Here is a 15,783-nt window from a genome sequence, read left to right as displayed (position 1 = left end):
TTGATGTGTCGATAAGCAAGCTACGATGGCGGCGGCGGTTGCCTTGGCAACACACAGCAGGGGCTCTGTGAGCGAGGGAGGAGAAGACTGGTGTGTGTATTATTGGGTAGCATTTACGTGTCTGTCTGTCTGTCTGTCCGTGTGCACTGTGCAGAAGTACAATAATGACTGGTGGATTGGGCGTCTGGTGAAGGAGGGCTGTGAGGTGGGGTTCATCCCCAGCCCAGTCAAACTGGAGAACACCAGGCTACTGCAGGAGCAGAAGATGAGACAGAACCGCCTCAGCTCCAGGTACTGGCTGCTGCCCACACCCACGTCCTCTGGCACCCATCACCCAGTCACTTTACAGCAACGTAGATCAGTTAACTGTCAGCTACCGTCATGTCAGAGCTGTTATCCAACAGGGTTGGGCTCAATTCGAATTGAAGGCAGTTAATTCAGATAGGCATTTGAATTGAATTATTATAATTTTTTTAAACTTTTGAAATAAGTAGCGTCTAATTTTCAGTTTATTGAGAAGTCATTGAAAATAAATGCCCTTGAATTGGAATGTTTGTTTACTTTCTAAATTGACTGCCTTCAATTTGAATTGAGCCAACCCTCATATCCAATTAGCTTCCACAATGCATGCAACATAATACAGTACAATGATCACCCAATCACCACTTCACAACAGTCACTACTTCACAATTAAAAATGGGAAAAGTTCCATTTATTTTCAATGACATTTTCTTTCCAATCCACTTCAATTTTCACCTACCAGTAACCATCCACTCATTGTTCTCTCCTCCTCCCTCTTACAGCAAATCTGGTGGCAGCTCCAGCCTGGACGTTGCCACGGGAACACGCAGGCCCACCCCTCCTGGCACAGGTAAGGTCAGGGGTAGGGGGTCATCTTCACAGCTCGGCTGACTAGAAGAGACACACACGATAGCTATAAATATAGCCCTCTGCCGCGGCCTGTCGCTAATATTCCGTGCAGATTTGAGTTGGATAGTTAGTGATCCATGACGAATGAGATATCTGCAGTGTAGAGGGGAGCGTCTGGGTGGGTGTGCTGCTGCTGCTGCTGGAGTGAGAGTCAGACGGAGAGAAAGAGAGGGGTCCTATAGCAGATTTGTCATTAGCATGGCTAACAGGACCAGCCTGAAACACAGCTGAGGATATAAGCGCTCCTCTCGTCAAATCTGATCACTACGCTTGGCCAGACCAGGCCCGTGTCCCAAATGGCACCTTATTCCCTGCATAGTGTGCTAGTTTTGACCAAAGCCTTATGGGCCCTGGTCAAAGGTAATGCCCTTTGATGCCCAATTTGAGCCGCAGCCCATACCTTAAAGTGTTGGCACCGGGCAGCAACGGGATAGTTCAGTTCAGTCACGCTGCTGGATAGACAGTACGGTTCACTAAGGGAAATAAATAGACTGGCATAGAGACCGAAGGAAAGATTGACAGAAATATATACATGTTTTTATTAGATAAGAGCCGACTGGGAGTGAATTCATTGAATTGAATAATTGAATTGAAGACAGGCGGACAAGATCAGACACGTTGTTTCTCCGTTGATGGATGTGTTACGTTAATACACGACAGTTATGGTTCTCTTTATCAAGCCTATTTGTTATACCTGAACTGATATACCAAACCCCTCTTCCTGCCTGGCTGTGCCAGCTTAAAACACCCCTACCCACATCCAAAACACAGAGCCCTCACCACCTTAACCAGTCCCAGCACCCAGCAAACCCTCCTCAGGGCAGCTACACCCCCTTTTCTGCCTCCACCTCCTAGCACCTCTTCTTCTCTTCTCTCTCTGCTCTCTCTCTCTTTTTCTCGTCTCCGCCACCTTCTTCTTCAGCAGTGAATAGCTCGCTCTTCCACCTCCTTTCTCTCCGCATCTCTCTCTTACTCACTGTTCTGTTTGCGATCACTGTTTTTCTGACCTGCTCATGCACTGACTTCGTCGTGACCAAAAGCATTTATTCTTTACTTAGTCACCTATTGACTTTTATTTCAGCACTGTTATTTCTGGTTCAGAACTCTGTCATTTCTCCCATTTCTCGATCTCAGATCTGTGTCTGGCCTTCTCTCTGCTTTTGATTGCCTTTCTTGTCCTCCCTTTTTTTCCTCTTTCCTCATTTCTCTGTATACATCTCTACTTTTTCTTCCTCTTTTCACTATTGCTCGATATTCTCTCTCTCTCTCTCTCTCTCTCTCTCTCTCTCTCTACCCCGCCCCACCCCTCAGCTCATGTGGACATGTCCACGATGGCTTTTGACCTTGACCCCCTGGACCTGGATGCCGAGGAGCCCCCTGAGCCCCAGGGTGACCCTCGCTCCCCCAAGGGCAGCGCAGGCAGCGTTACCTCCCCCCAGGGCCAAATCCACCGCCTGCCCTTCTTTAAGAAGGTAAAGCCCTCCAGGGGACCCAGGCACCACGGCTGCTTCCCCTCCCCACCTCCCTTCAACCAAACCCCCCCCTTCTGCACGAAGCTATGGCCCAGTCCTAGGCTTTAATAACCTCTGTCTGTCCTCACTAGCCCCTCTTCCCCTTACCGTCTCCGACATACTGCACTAAACTGACCCACCGTTCCCGCCGCTAGCCAGCGCCTGTCTGACTCCCTAATCCCGATTGGCCCCTCAGTCTCTGGTCACCACGGTAACGTTGAGTTCTGTTTTGCCTGTGCGTTTCTGCGCTGATCAACTGGGGGAGGGGTTGAGCTAAAGACGAACCTGAACATGTTCATACATTCGCCGATGCAAAAGCGATGTATGAATATTCGCCGAAGGTGCGACCCAAAACAATAAATGTCATTATCGATCAGACTACAGTGGGTGTGGTCTCCGCTGTCCTATTGAACAGCTCCACTCCCAATTCCTAACTAACCGTCACCTGTCAATAACAACACGTCCTCTGTCTTTTGTGCTTTTTGTTTCGTTTTTTTGTCCCTTTTGCTCTGTCTTCTCGTGGGGGTTGTGTGCGGAATGGTACTGTAGGTGGTCCGGCTAAACAGAAACAGAAGTCGGTGAGTCGGTGCTGACCTTTAATTGACCTTTACCTTCTGTTCTGCCTCGTCCTCCTCCTCCTCTTCCTCTCTGTTGTCTCTCCATGTTCCTCAGTCTGCTCTCATGTCAGCGTATGCTAGAGAGAGTGGGAGGTGACTGGATTTGAACGTTTCCTCATTTTTGTCAAGGTTTTCACTTATGCCCCAAGAAGAAGATTTCCGTGTTGCAGTTGTCCCCATGGATATTGTGTTCCAAAATGATCAATTAATCAATTATTGAACATTAGAAATTATAGGGAGGAATTGTAGGAAGGGAAATGTTAGTTCCACCCCCAAATGCAAGCAGGGCTTCCATTTGTCTCTGTCTTCAGAACTGATTGGGTAAACACGGGCTGTCAGTATGCAGTCAGAACTGATTGGGTAAACACGGGCTGCCAGTATGCAGTCAGAGCTGATTGGGTAAACACGGGCTGTCAGTATGCAGTCAGAACTGATTGGGTAAACACGGGCTGCCAGTATGCAGTCAGAGCTGATTGGGTAAACATGGGCTGTCAGTATGCAGTCAGAGCTGATTGGGTAAACACGGGCTGTCAGTATGCAGTCAGAGCTGATTGGGTTAACACGGGCTGCCAGTAAGCAGTCAGAGCTGAATGGGTAAACACGGGCTGTCAGCATGCAGTCAGAGCTGATTGGGTAAACACGGGCTGCCAGTATGCAGTCAGAGCTGATTGGGTAAACACGGGCTGCCAGTAAGCAGGAGCAGGCGTGTCACGGCCCCCTGTCACTCACACTTCTGGTGAACGTTAATGCTCCCTGATGTGTTTTCATGCCCATTCTGGACGGCTGCTTTGACTGACAGCCTGACAGCCTGTCATAAGCCCGCCTCGCTATCCCTCGCTATCTCAGAGCTGTCAACACAGCTTTGATCCCGTAGATACAGGAGACTGTGGAGGCAGAGGCACGCTTTGTCCTCCAATAGCAAAAACACTCTCTATAGATTACGTGAAAGTTCATGTCAGAAAGAGAGAGATGAATGGCGATATGCAGTACACTTCCCCCAGCACTGCACCTCTAGTGAGGAGCACCATTTGGAAAAGTTCTTAAGTGTATTTTTAGATGTAGTGAATTTGTAATGGGGTGAACTGAGTCCACTGCCTGGTCGTGGAGGTGTGGCTTTATGTAACGTAACGTACCTTAGTGGAGGAGAGCTCTTCAAGCCTCAATGCTACTGCTCTCAGTGCACTAAAAGTGCTGCATGGAATACAGAGGAGAAGGCGTGCTGGAAATACAGAGAGCGGACACCGAATACACGCTAGCACCCTACGGGTGTAGGATCTTAATGCGATCACTTTTTGTTGCTGAGAATTGTCCTGCAGGAAATGCAAATGGGCTTCGTGATTTACATACATTTACTGAAAACCCACACGAACACACCGTTATATTAACAGTATTGCACTTTTCACGTGCACTACTTTTGGCCAGTTAATGGCCTTACCACGGATCAACCAACACTATGGACTAAACGTTCAAAACCTGTTGCTTTGGGATTATTTTGCCGTGACAATACAGGTCAAATGAAGATCCTTCATCTGTATTCTCCTAATGCCTGCCTATCTGTTAGTGGATAGACCATGGGAGTGGTTTACTTAGTGTTCTCCCCTCACCTGTCACTCCAAAACGGGGCGCTTACTATAACAGAACAGATGCTTATAGATGCGTTGTTGGCCAGATGCTTCTCATGATTCATATTGATGGAATGTTAATGTATGCATTTGTTGTACTTGTCGGAATATTGATTGACTGGGTGTGGGTGTTTTGCGTAAGAGTGCGTGTCGTCTGTGTATGTTTCCATTTTCAATGTGATTTGAGTGTTTGAGTAAGTGTCTGAAATACGTTCTCTGTATGTTGGTTCAAAATGAGGGGTATCTTTTTGTAGGTTTAGTGTGTGTGCTTGTTGTCCATTTTTCTCTGGGCCTAAAAACCCATTTGGCTCAGTGTCTATCTGGCTTCTTTCTATAAAGCAAGAGGGGTCCACCACACACAGATACATACTACGAGAGAGTAGGAGAGAGAGTGTTATCTTCGACTGGAACTGCAGTCACATGAGCCTTTGGCTGCACGAAAGCTCCTGAGATTTGTTCTATATATATATAAATAATGGCCCTTTACCACTCTCCGTAGCTCATTCTGATCCAATTTGATTATGGTTTATTTAATTTGCTATGACTGGGAGAGCAGACTGAGAAATGGAAAATGAGTGCTTTCTGTGAAAAATGTTGGGCTTAGTCTTTTACCCTCTCCAAGATAATAAATGGCCTCTGTCTGAAATGCTGAAATGCATTACATATCATTCTGACTGTAGTCTACTGTACAGAGAGAGGAAGAATTGGTGTTGACATAATGTTGATTTATGTGTGTGTGTGTGTGTTTCTGTGGCAGTAGATTGTGTAGCTCCGGACGTGTGCGTACAAAGTGGCTGTAGATTGTGCGTCTCAGAGTATGCGTGAGCTCTGTTCGCGTGCATGTCTGTGTTCAGACACAGAGGTTATAGTGTCTCACCCCACTCTTGGTGCTCTCCTGCCTGGCTCAGATGGAGCATGTCCCCCCTTACGACGTGGTCCCCTCCATGAGACCCATCATTCTAGTGGGGCCGTCACTGAAGGGCTACGAGGTAAGGCTACTGTGTAGCTCAATCTCCCCAACGTTCTTCATGGTTTATTATACCGGTCATATCCCCACGCCTCGGTTGTTCTTCTTTTCCTCGTCCCCCACCAGGTGACTGACATGATGCAAAAGGCTCTCTTTGACTTTCTCAAGCACAAGTTTGAGGGCAGGTGAGTTTCAGGCCAGCCAGAGAACCTGACTGAAATATTTACCATATTTAGTAAAGGTTGAAAATGTCTTCAACTTAGTTATTTAGTTTAACCTGCTTTAAGACGTTTCCAGTTCTCAGCCCTGATTGGTTGATAATGCTTCTTCCAGGATATCCATCACCCGGGTGACAGCAGACATCTCCCTTGCCAAGCGCTCGGTCCTCAACAACCCCAGTAAACACACCATCATCGAGCGCTCCAGCACCCGCTCCAGCCTGGGTAAGACAGGACCTTGTAGGGCAAGTCATCTGTGTACCTAAAAGAAAACCATTGATCGCAATAAGCGCCAGGACTGGCTCTGTGCCTTTCCTACACACACCCACTTGATACCTGTCAAAAATCTTTGTTAGTTCATGTTTCTTATCATCCGTTGGGCTATTGTGTTGTTACCTTTCACTATCAGTGTTTTCATATATCCATCTTAGCTTGTATTTGATCCTGCTGATGACCTGCCCGATTCTAAATGAAATACCAGTTTGTACTTGGACAAAGACTGGTGTTTACCTGTCTCCGAGTATTGGGAGAGAGATATTTAAAAGTATTGTTTCTGTTGGTAATAGCTACCTGGTCAGCAAAAGGTCAGGGAATATTGGTTGATTGGATGTTAGCATCTATTGACAACATGCAGTAGGGAGCCTCCTAGTCGCCGATTCAACCATTGAATTGAAATGGAATTGAATTCCACAAATGTTTTTACTTAGAAGGTCATCAATCCACTCCATTTGGCGTGGATCGTCTTCAATATCAGTGAGTAGGGCTAAGCACAGAACAGGAAGGCTCCTCTAGAGGAGAGGCTAGCTGAGCAGAGAGGGGCAGTGTGGCCTGACAACCCTGAAAGGGCTGTCAGACTTCTAGCTTTATTAGTCATTGTCCCTCTCTGACCTGGCCTCTTCTCTTTCTCCATCCTGTCTTTTCCTACCCTCCACCCACCTGTCCCTCTCTCCCACCACTCTCCTTCCCTCCACTCGCTCTACGTCTCTCAGACGTGCTGGGTACGTATGCTCTCGACCCCACCCCAACCGAGAGCTTTTTTCCCCTCTGACCTCCTCCCCTGTCTGTCTCTCACTACTCTCCTCATCCCCTCATACACTCATCCCTCATGCATCTGTCTGCCTGTCTGTTCCTCACACATGTTTGTGAAAGCCTGTTGCTTGCAGTAATAAAACAACTTGAACTAAGGCTTGGAAAGAGTAGACTAATTACACAGCCGAATGAGTTGGCTGGTTGGCTCTGGTAGCTCTAGGCTGCTCAGCTGAGCATCTGCCTGCTGTCTGCCTGTCTGTCTGTCTGAGGTTCAGGGGAAATGTGATAGGGGGGGCTGGGGGGGACAACTGTAGTCAGGGGTGAGTGTACAGGGGAAACTGATACTCCCCCCTCCATCCTACTGTAAAGCAACATGTAATAACACTTTACTTACAAGGAGCCTGTACGCATACACAATTAGACGTTCATATATTCATGAGTTTATATACCGTACATCATTGTTTACTACCAATCTCTGATACAGGGAAACACATTCTTCACAGAGATGCCGTGTAAATAGAGGACATTTGCAGGTTAATAGAAACTAGGACAGGTTGTTAGGTTTTCATCATTTTAGGTAAAGTTAATTTCCTTTATCTCTCTGTCGCTGCCTTCCGCCTGCAGGTTTAATTCCCTTTCTACCTCAGCCCTTCGCAGGGAGACCGTCTGCAGCCCGCAGGCCCCCTGCGGATTACCTGTCCCCTGTTATGTCATTGTGGCTGGAACAACCCCCCCCTTCCCTCCCATACGTACCCAAAAGGAGAACGAGAGTGTGCAAAGCCGGAACATCCAAACAGACTAATACGTTTGCAATGCCTGATGGCTCTAACAGCGAATGTAGTTACATTTCATCACTTTGTGGTTATTGTATTCATCGATGTGTTCAGAACAGTGCATCAAGTGCTGCCAGAGGCGTCTCATTCTCACACGCCTCCTTCCGTCCCGACTGTGAGTCGATATATAAAAACCTGTGTCAGAGATCACATTTACCAGTGCAAAACATCAGTCACTGCTCGTTGGAATGTGGCAACAGAGTGAGAATGCCCCCAATGTTCTATTTAGCGGTGTGTAAAATGGACCATCTAGTACGATGGGTTCTGTTTCACATGCACCAAACCTTTTGCCAAAATGTTGACATGCATGATGCAGTGTTAACATGCCACGTTTGCATGTGCTTGTGTGTATCCTGTTTTTTTTTGTTTTTTTAAATGGTAAGTGTGTGAAATATGAGTTAGCAAAGTGGCAATAGTCACACTGATCTCCTGTATACTCCAGAAGGGATTTAAATGTGGACAGAATTGGGATTTGACCACCAATTCAAGTTGTATACTCTGTGTGTTCAGACACCTACTACACCCTGTTACTTATTGCATTTCCATGTTGTTCTCTACCACATAGCGGAGGTGCAGAGTGAAATTGAGCGTATCTTTGAGCTGGCCCGCACCCTGCAGCTGGTTGCCCTAGACGCAGACACCATTAACCACCCCTCTCAGCTGGCTAAGACCTCCCTGGCTCCTATCATCGTCTACATCAAAATAGCCTCACCGAAGGTACCCTCTGAGCGGAATGACTTTGTGGTCGATTGACTTCCTCTATCACGTCCTACTGAGATGGCATGTATGTGACTGAAATGTCTGTAGATGTGACATCTCTGTCAGTGACCAGCGGTATGTTGTTGCCTGTTTCCCTTCAGGTCCTCCAGAGGCTCATTAAATCCCGGGGGAAGTCCCAGGCCAAACACCTGAACGTGCAGATGGTGGCAGCAGACAAGCTGGCCCAGTGCCCCCCTGTGAGTGTCTGTCTGTGACCCTGGATTCTGTGGCCCGAAAGGCACATCTTCTTACATGCTGTTTGCCCTGAACAAATTAATTCACAATGACCAGTCTGAACAATGGCATTGGCTTAACATTGAAATTAATGCCCTTTTAGGTAGTTGGCTGAATCTCTGAAGTTGAAAGGTGAGACACTAACATCATGTCCCTCTGTGTTGTATGTAGGAGCTGTTTGACATCATCCTGGATGAGAACCAGCTGGAGGACGCCTGTGAGCATCTGGCTGACTACCTGGAGGCCTACTGGAAGGCCACGCACCCCCCCAGCAGTAACCCCCCCAACCCCCTCCTCAACCGCACAATGGCCACGGCCGCCCTGGCCGCCTCCCCAGAGCCCGTCTCCAACCTGCAGGTACAGGTGCTCACCTCCCTGCGCCGCAACCTGGAGTTCTGGCCCGGCCTGGATGGCCCCGGGGCCGAGCACGGGAAGGTGGCCGAGCATGCCCTCTAAAGGCCAGCTGTGTGGGGGGGGGCTCAGGGGGAGCAACACCCCCTTCTAAACCCGGCTGCCTGCACTCCAGATATACCTCCCCCCCATCCTCCCTCTCTCCATCCCTCCCCTTGACCTGAAAGAAGGAAAGAACCTAATCACATTATGTTTAGACCCCGTTCTCATTCATAATACTGTGTAGAGAAACACCACGTACATGGAGAGAGGGAGGAGGCTGTTTACTGGAGAGTATTCTGTGTCCATCACACTGGATCCAACTCAATAGCACATACACAGACATTCATATTCTCACACACACACTTACAAACACACACACACACATCAGAGTACTCGGAACAATATAGGCCCCACACATTACTGTAAAAATCCTTCTGCTTTAGAAAACACCCACACACAAACACCGAGAGGACAAACAGAGAGCTTCGTCCTCTTCAAGAAAACCTCTCTGCAAATGACACAGTATCTTAGAGCAACACACACAGCAAAATTAGCAAAGGAGAGTTTATATGGGCAGGACACTGGATCCAGACCACACCAGCACTGGGTTTTCAGTGAGAATAACACACACACAATCACATTGAAGTTGTGAAATGAATTGACGGGGGCAGTTATTGGAAGAAGTGAAAATCCTCCATCATCCATCCATCAGTCAGTGAAGTACCTCTGTCTCTGGTCTGCTGCCTATTCCCTGTTTACTGTAATTGGTAGAGAAAATTGTGTGCCCCTTACCCAACCTCGGGGCTCCCTGCCTGACCTCCTTTCTTCAGCACTCCTTTATCGTCGGGGAAACGGTGTCCAGTTTACTTCCCTTCTCCGTGTTTCCATGGCACCGTCCCTGAAAAGGAGCGAGTCATCTCGGCCGCTTGGCCAATGTGTGCCTTGTTGTTGTGGCATCATTTCTAGTTTTCTGATTTGTGTGGCGTGGCAGGGATGGGCTGTGTGCGTGTGAGCGTGCATATGTGTGAGCGGGCGCGTGTGTGAAGTGATGTGGGCCATGACTAATAGGAATGTCCTATTTCATTATTTCACACAGGAAACTCTAACCAGCAGAAAAATGATCATCTGGGTCTCATCTACAATCAGCCACTGGCTTCAGCCAAATACATACAGCATGACTCATGACTGTCATAGTCCAAGACCTTGTAAAAGTGTCCAAGCTGCTTCCATATATCAATGAGTTATACCCACAGAATTGTTTGCATCGTGTTCCGTTAGACATAAATGCACTATTATGAACAGTGCTTGCTCTGATACAATAGGTCGTATTTGATATGGTGTGGCTGGCTGTACATTGCCTTACGTCAGAAACAGCGTGTCGATTCCGCCTGCACTGATCTGTCTCGGTGGAGGGCCGAGCGTCGCGATCTGACATAAGACAATGGCGGCTGTATAGAGTCATTAGAATTCGTTCAGACGGAGGAGATTTTGTTGTTATTATTTTAATGTCAATGGGTGTGACTTTAAGCTCGGCCTATTCAAAAGTCATTAGCAAGGATCAGCCAAATGTTGGCTATACCCAACTCTAAAAAGTGTCTTGTTAATTGTGCTGAGTTTAAACAGAATGTAATACTTACTACTTAGGATGAGGAACATGCTTGTGAATGAAAAAGAGATGTCACAATTAGTTGAAACATCATTTTAGCTGCTGTGAAATATCAGCCAGATGAGGGCACTGTTGGTTCTGCAGCCAGGAGCTGATCATGGTGTTTTGCTTGCCTAATGACTGCATGGCTGTTTCTCTTACAGGTGATGAATGAACACATTTCTGTAGTCTATGGAAAAGAGTCTGCGTGCATGTATTAAATACAACAAATAATGTCACTTTGACCAAGTAATGATTTCAATGCAATAACAATGCAATAGCCGTGTGCTTTAAGTACCGCATAAATACATTTATTGTTATACTGTGAACCTCTATTTGTGTTGCATTGTGAACTGACTGACATTACTGATATCCTGTTTTTTATCTAACTGCACCCTAACCTGTCCTAACCCTGTTGACTAACCCACTGCCTGGGCCTTGTTCTGTCTGTCTCACTGTGTCTCTGCATGGCGTGTGGTGTGGTGTGGGCGTGGCTCGCTGCAGGGGCCGTACCTGGTGCACGGAGAACAGAAGCGGGAAGGGCCTCGTTCGGAGTGCGGTGGCAGCGGCAGTCTCCATGACTACCAGAGTGACCAGGGAGGGAAGCAGCAGCAGCAGCAGCAGCACCAGCAGCAGAAGCAGCAGACCTACCTGCACTCCTCGCGGGGCCAGCTACGGGGAGGGGGTGGGAGGGGCCTGTCCCGGCAGGACACCTTTGACTCGGAGACGCAGGGCAGTCGGGACTCGGCCTACACTGAAGCAGGGGACTCTTGCATGGACATTGAGACCGACCCTTACGAGGAGTCTGAGATGTACCGCGGGGTAGGGGGCGGGGGCAGCCGCCTCCACCTGGCCCAGCACCACGGCCGCCAGGCCTCCTGGGAAGACGAGGGGGCCGAGCCGGATCAGGAGAACCTCAACCACCCTCCCATGCCCTCCCACACCCAGCCTGAGCAACACAGCCGGGCCAAGCTAAGGGAGAGGTACTGCCAGGAACCCGGGGACACCGGGGCGAACATGGGCCGCAACAAGAACCAGGAGGACTGGGGGAGGGACGTGTACATCCGCTGAACACACACCACAACACATGGGCTAGGAGGCTGATGGACAGACTGGGGGAGGGAGAGAGGGAGGAAAGGGGTTTCACGGTTAGGGCTAGGGGGTCAGCGGGGAGAGGAGGGTGGGTTTGGGGGCCATGCCAATCAGAAGCCCATGAATTAATCTGTTTACAACCCTTATTAAAGAGGTACTTTTCTCATTGTTGAGTACGCTGTAAAGAAAAAAACAACTGCCAGATGCCATACACCTCATCCAATTATTTTAGCTATATTCAATTTATTTATGTTTGAGAAAAAAAGCAGTTTGGTTGGTCTCTTTTTAGTTTATTTTGTCAATACTACTGCATGAATACCATGGAATCCTACTGAACTGACAGCACGAGGACAGTTATCATTATGATTGTGAATTTATGATTGTGATCTGTATGGCTCAATCTCTGTAGTGTAGAATGTGAAGGCTGATAGAGCTGTAGTCTGTCGTGTCTGTCCTCTGTCATCTTAAACAGGGTTGTATGTCCCATGTACAGTACAGAGCATCAGGGTCTCTATCCCCACAGCTTCAGAGGCTCAGCTTCCGGATTCAGACACTTTCAGGATGGATCCTAAGCTTTTTGAGTCCATCTCCTCCGATTCCTCAACACCCAGACCTTAAAAGCTATCTGGATGGAAAAGTTGCCATAAATGTCTTTAGAATAGTTTATTGAGATAATTGGTTTATTCGTTTTGACACTTACCTTAATGTTAAGAATAAAAGGAAACACCCCAAAGATACTACTTCTTCTTCCCTAACCGGCTTCAGCCATAGCATTTAAATAGAACTGTATTTGTCTGGTCTGGTTTTCCACATCTGCTATTTTAGGGATACTGTCTGTCTGTGGGTGATAGCTTCGCTCGTGTAGTATACATTTGTCTTTTCGAATGTGGTACAGTTCATAAGCCGCACTACAGTAGTCGTCGCGTGAATGAAATATCTTACCTAATAGTCTCTCACACCGTCAGACTTTACTTCAAGAAAACTCCAATCACAAGTGCCGGAATGTTTCGCCAAGCCACGTCCACCATTGTTATGGTGGGATGTCTTAACTCTTGTCACACTCGCTGTTTTCATATCTGTGTGTCTCTACTGTATGTGTCTTCTTGGCTTTACTACCCTGCACTGTAGCCAACCCTGTTGCTCCAGCACGATGTCCACCACCATCTTGTTTTCTCTGCACCAGCTTTGTGTCGTTTACTTGTTGTAGGGCACACTAACAGTTATATACGAGTTGTTTTGCGTGGTAAATCACCCCAAATGTTCAACCAAACAGCTAGCATGTCTGAATGTCAGATGCCATGCACTTCTCTTCTTGATTTCTGACTGACTTTAGTGTCGTTTTTCCTGTGGACATTTGTATTTTATAAGGTCTTCAGTTATTTAGCCCTAGTGAGAAGAGTGTAAAGGGTGGCGGGGATAGGTACACAACATGGTCTTCAACTCAGTTAACTAAATGGAGGATCCACAAATGTTTTTGGTGGGCTCCTTCTGCCCACCCCTTTCTTCAGTCAAATAAATAAATATTAAATAATGATTCGTAAATAATGTTTATTGTTGCGTTATTGCAATTGTTAAAAAGATGGAATAACATTTATAATTGGTGCCTGGTTGTAGCTACATTTAGCTTTTTCTGCCTTTCATTTTTAATCTGTGGATAAATTCGTATTTTAATTAAAATTTTCATCAGGAAAAAAAAAGATGCTTGGGAATTTCATTGTGTCACTCCTTTGATCAAATCAAATTTTATTGGTCACATACACATGTTTAGCAGAGGTTAATGCGAGTGTAGCGAAATGCTTGTGCTTGTCGTTCCGACAGTGCAGCAATATCTAAAAAGTAATCTAACAATTCCACAACAACTACCTAATACACACAAATCTAAAGGGATGGAATAAGAATATGTACATATAAATATATGGATGACCGAGCGACATAGGCAAGATGCAATAGATGGTATAAGATACAGTATATACATATGAGATGAGTAATGTAAGATATGTAAACATCATTAAAGTGGCATTATTAAAGTGACTAGTGATCCATTTATTAAAGTGGCCAATGATTTGAGTCTATGTAGGCAGTAGCCTCTCTGTGCTAGTGATGGCTGTTTAACAGTCTGATGGCCTTTTCAGTCTCTCGGTCCCAGGTAGCGGGGTGAACAGGTAGCGGGGTGAACAGGCAGACACACTTGCACATCTTTCACACCTAGAGGGCTGTATGACTGAATACATTAGTTTGCCATTTAAATTAGCTATACTTTAATTTAAACAATCACTCAGTTCTTGCAATGCAACCCAAAACCATACAGTAATTTAAGTATATTGATGATTGAAGCCGTTGTCAAATAACAGAAAACCTCATCCGGTGCATGGCATAACAATACGTATGATAGCTTGCTGTAGTTCACCTTCTGTTACATAAACTGTGGCTTAAAATATGGTTTCTGTTTTGCTTACGAAGGAAAAAAAGAAGAAAGCTTCTTAAGAACTTGTGGTTTTTGACTCATCTCTGGTTGAAAACACAACAGCCGCAGGACTCAGCGCAGCGCGTGGCATGCCCTGGACTGTCATGCATACACTGTGGAGGAAACTATATATATATTTTTGAATTCTAGACATTTTAAAAGGAAGTTAGAACCATATAATGTTCTATAGGAGGAAGTAGTTAACTAAATATCCAGAAGTTTGGGTGTGGTGGTCCCTCTTCCTGAATCTGAGATCATATGTTGCATAGTTTTTCAGGCTTTCCCTCATGCCCACATCATGACCCAAAGTCACTGTGTTAATAAACCTCCAAACGAGCTTCAATTCCATACAACACTCCTTTCGTGGCCTCCAATTGCTCTTAAATGCAAGTAAAACTAAATGCATGCTCTTCAAACGATCACTGCCCGCTCCCGCCCGCCCGACTAGCATCACTACTCTGGACGGTTCTGACTTAGACAACTACAAATACCTAGGTGTCTGGCTGTAAACTCTCCTTCCAGGCTCATATTATGCATTATAAATCTAGAATCGGCTTCCTATTTCGCAACAAAGCCTCCTTCACTCATGCTGCCAAACATACCCTCGTAAAACTGACTATCCTACTGATCCTCGACTTTGGCGATGTCATTTACAAAATAGTCTCCAACACTCTACTCAGCAAACTGGATGCAGTCTATCACAGTGCCATCCGTTACGGCCGCCTTTCCTTCCAGTTCTCTGCTGCTAATGACTGGAACAAATTGCAAAAATCGCTGAAGTTGGAGACATATCCTCGTCACTAACTTTAAGCATCAATTATCTGAGCAGCTTACCAATCGCTGCAGCTGTACATAGCCCATCTGTAAATAGCCCATCCAACTACCTACCTCATCCCCATATTGTTTTAATTTACTTTTTTTGCTCTTTTGCACACCAGTATTTCTACTTGCACATCATCATCTGCACATCTATCACTCTAGTGTTAATTTGCTCAATTGTAATTACTTCGCTACTGTGACCTATTTTTTTTGCCTTACTCCTTACTCCATTTGTACACACTGTATATAGATTTTTCTATTGTGCTATAGACCAGTGTTGAGAGAACATTTTAACTTGGGAAAGTCAAGCCCTGAAGTTTATTCAAACACATTCTAATTCACAGGAATAGAAAGGGAATTCCAGGGGAGTGTCACAGTCATGGCTTTACTTTTTGATGCTATCAATAAATATCACCTGTAAATCCCCCTGAAATGAGGCTTGATCAAAGTACACAGTACTTTACGGGGCGACTAAGATATTAGTGCAGAGTGCCATTTTTAAAACAATTGATGGATATTCATGTGATTGAAGGGGCTCAGCTAGTGACCCTGCCCACTGGGCACAGACATCAATTCAACATCTATTCCAAGTTGGTTTAATGTAATTTCATTGAAATGACGTGGAAACAACGTTGATTAACCCAGTGTGT

At 46.2% G+C, this 15,783-nt stretch overlaps 1 protein-coding gene across 1 annotated transcript in view; it reads left to right on the top strand.

The window, feature by feature from the left end:
* Positions 1-11,889, top strand: part of LOC139364637 (voltage-dependent L-type calcium channel subunit beta-1-like) — a 31,037-nt gene extending 19,148 nt beyond the window's left edge. The window contains exons 5-14 of the mRNA XM_071101552.1: positions 155-291; positions 804-871; positions 2,242-2,402; positions 5,589-5,669; positions 5,774-5,832; positions 5,981-6,090; positions 8,293-8,444; positions 8,588-8,683; positions 8,892-9,077; positions 11,263-11,889. Of these exons, the coding sequence (XP_070957653.1) occupies positions 155-291; positions 804-871; positions 2,242-2,402; positions 5,589-5,669; positions 5,774-5,832; positions 5,981-6,090; positions 8,293-8,444; positions 8,588-8,683; positions 8,892-9,077; positions 11,263-11,829 (1,617 nt within the window). The 3' untranslated portion in view covers positions 11,830-11,889. The remainder of the gene's footprint in view (positions 1-154; positions 292-803; positions 872-2,241; positions 2,403-5,588; positions 5,670-5,773; positions 5,833-5,980; positions 6,091-8,292; positions 8,445-8,587; positions 8,684-8,891; positions 9,078-11,262) is intronic.
* The last annotated feature ends 3,894 nt before the right edge of the window (positions 11,890-15,783 follow it).

Source organism: Oncorhynchus clarkii, chromosome 13 (genome assembly GCF_045791955.1).
Source record: "Oncorhynchus clarkii lewisi isolate Uvic-CL-2024 chromosome 13, UVic_Ocla_1.0, whole genome shotgun sequence".
NCBI lineage: Eukaryota > Metazoa > Chordata > Actinopteri > Salmoniformes > Salmonidae > Oncorhynchus > Oncorhynchus clarkii.
This window is presented reverse-complemented; position numbering and strand designations above follow the sequence as displayed.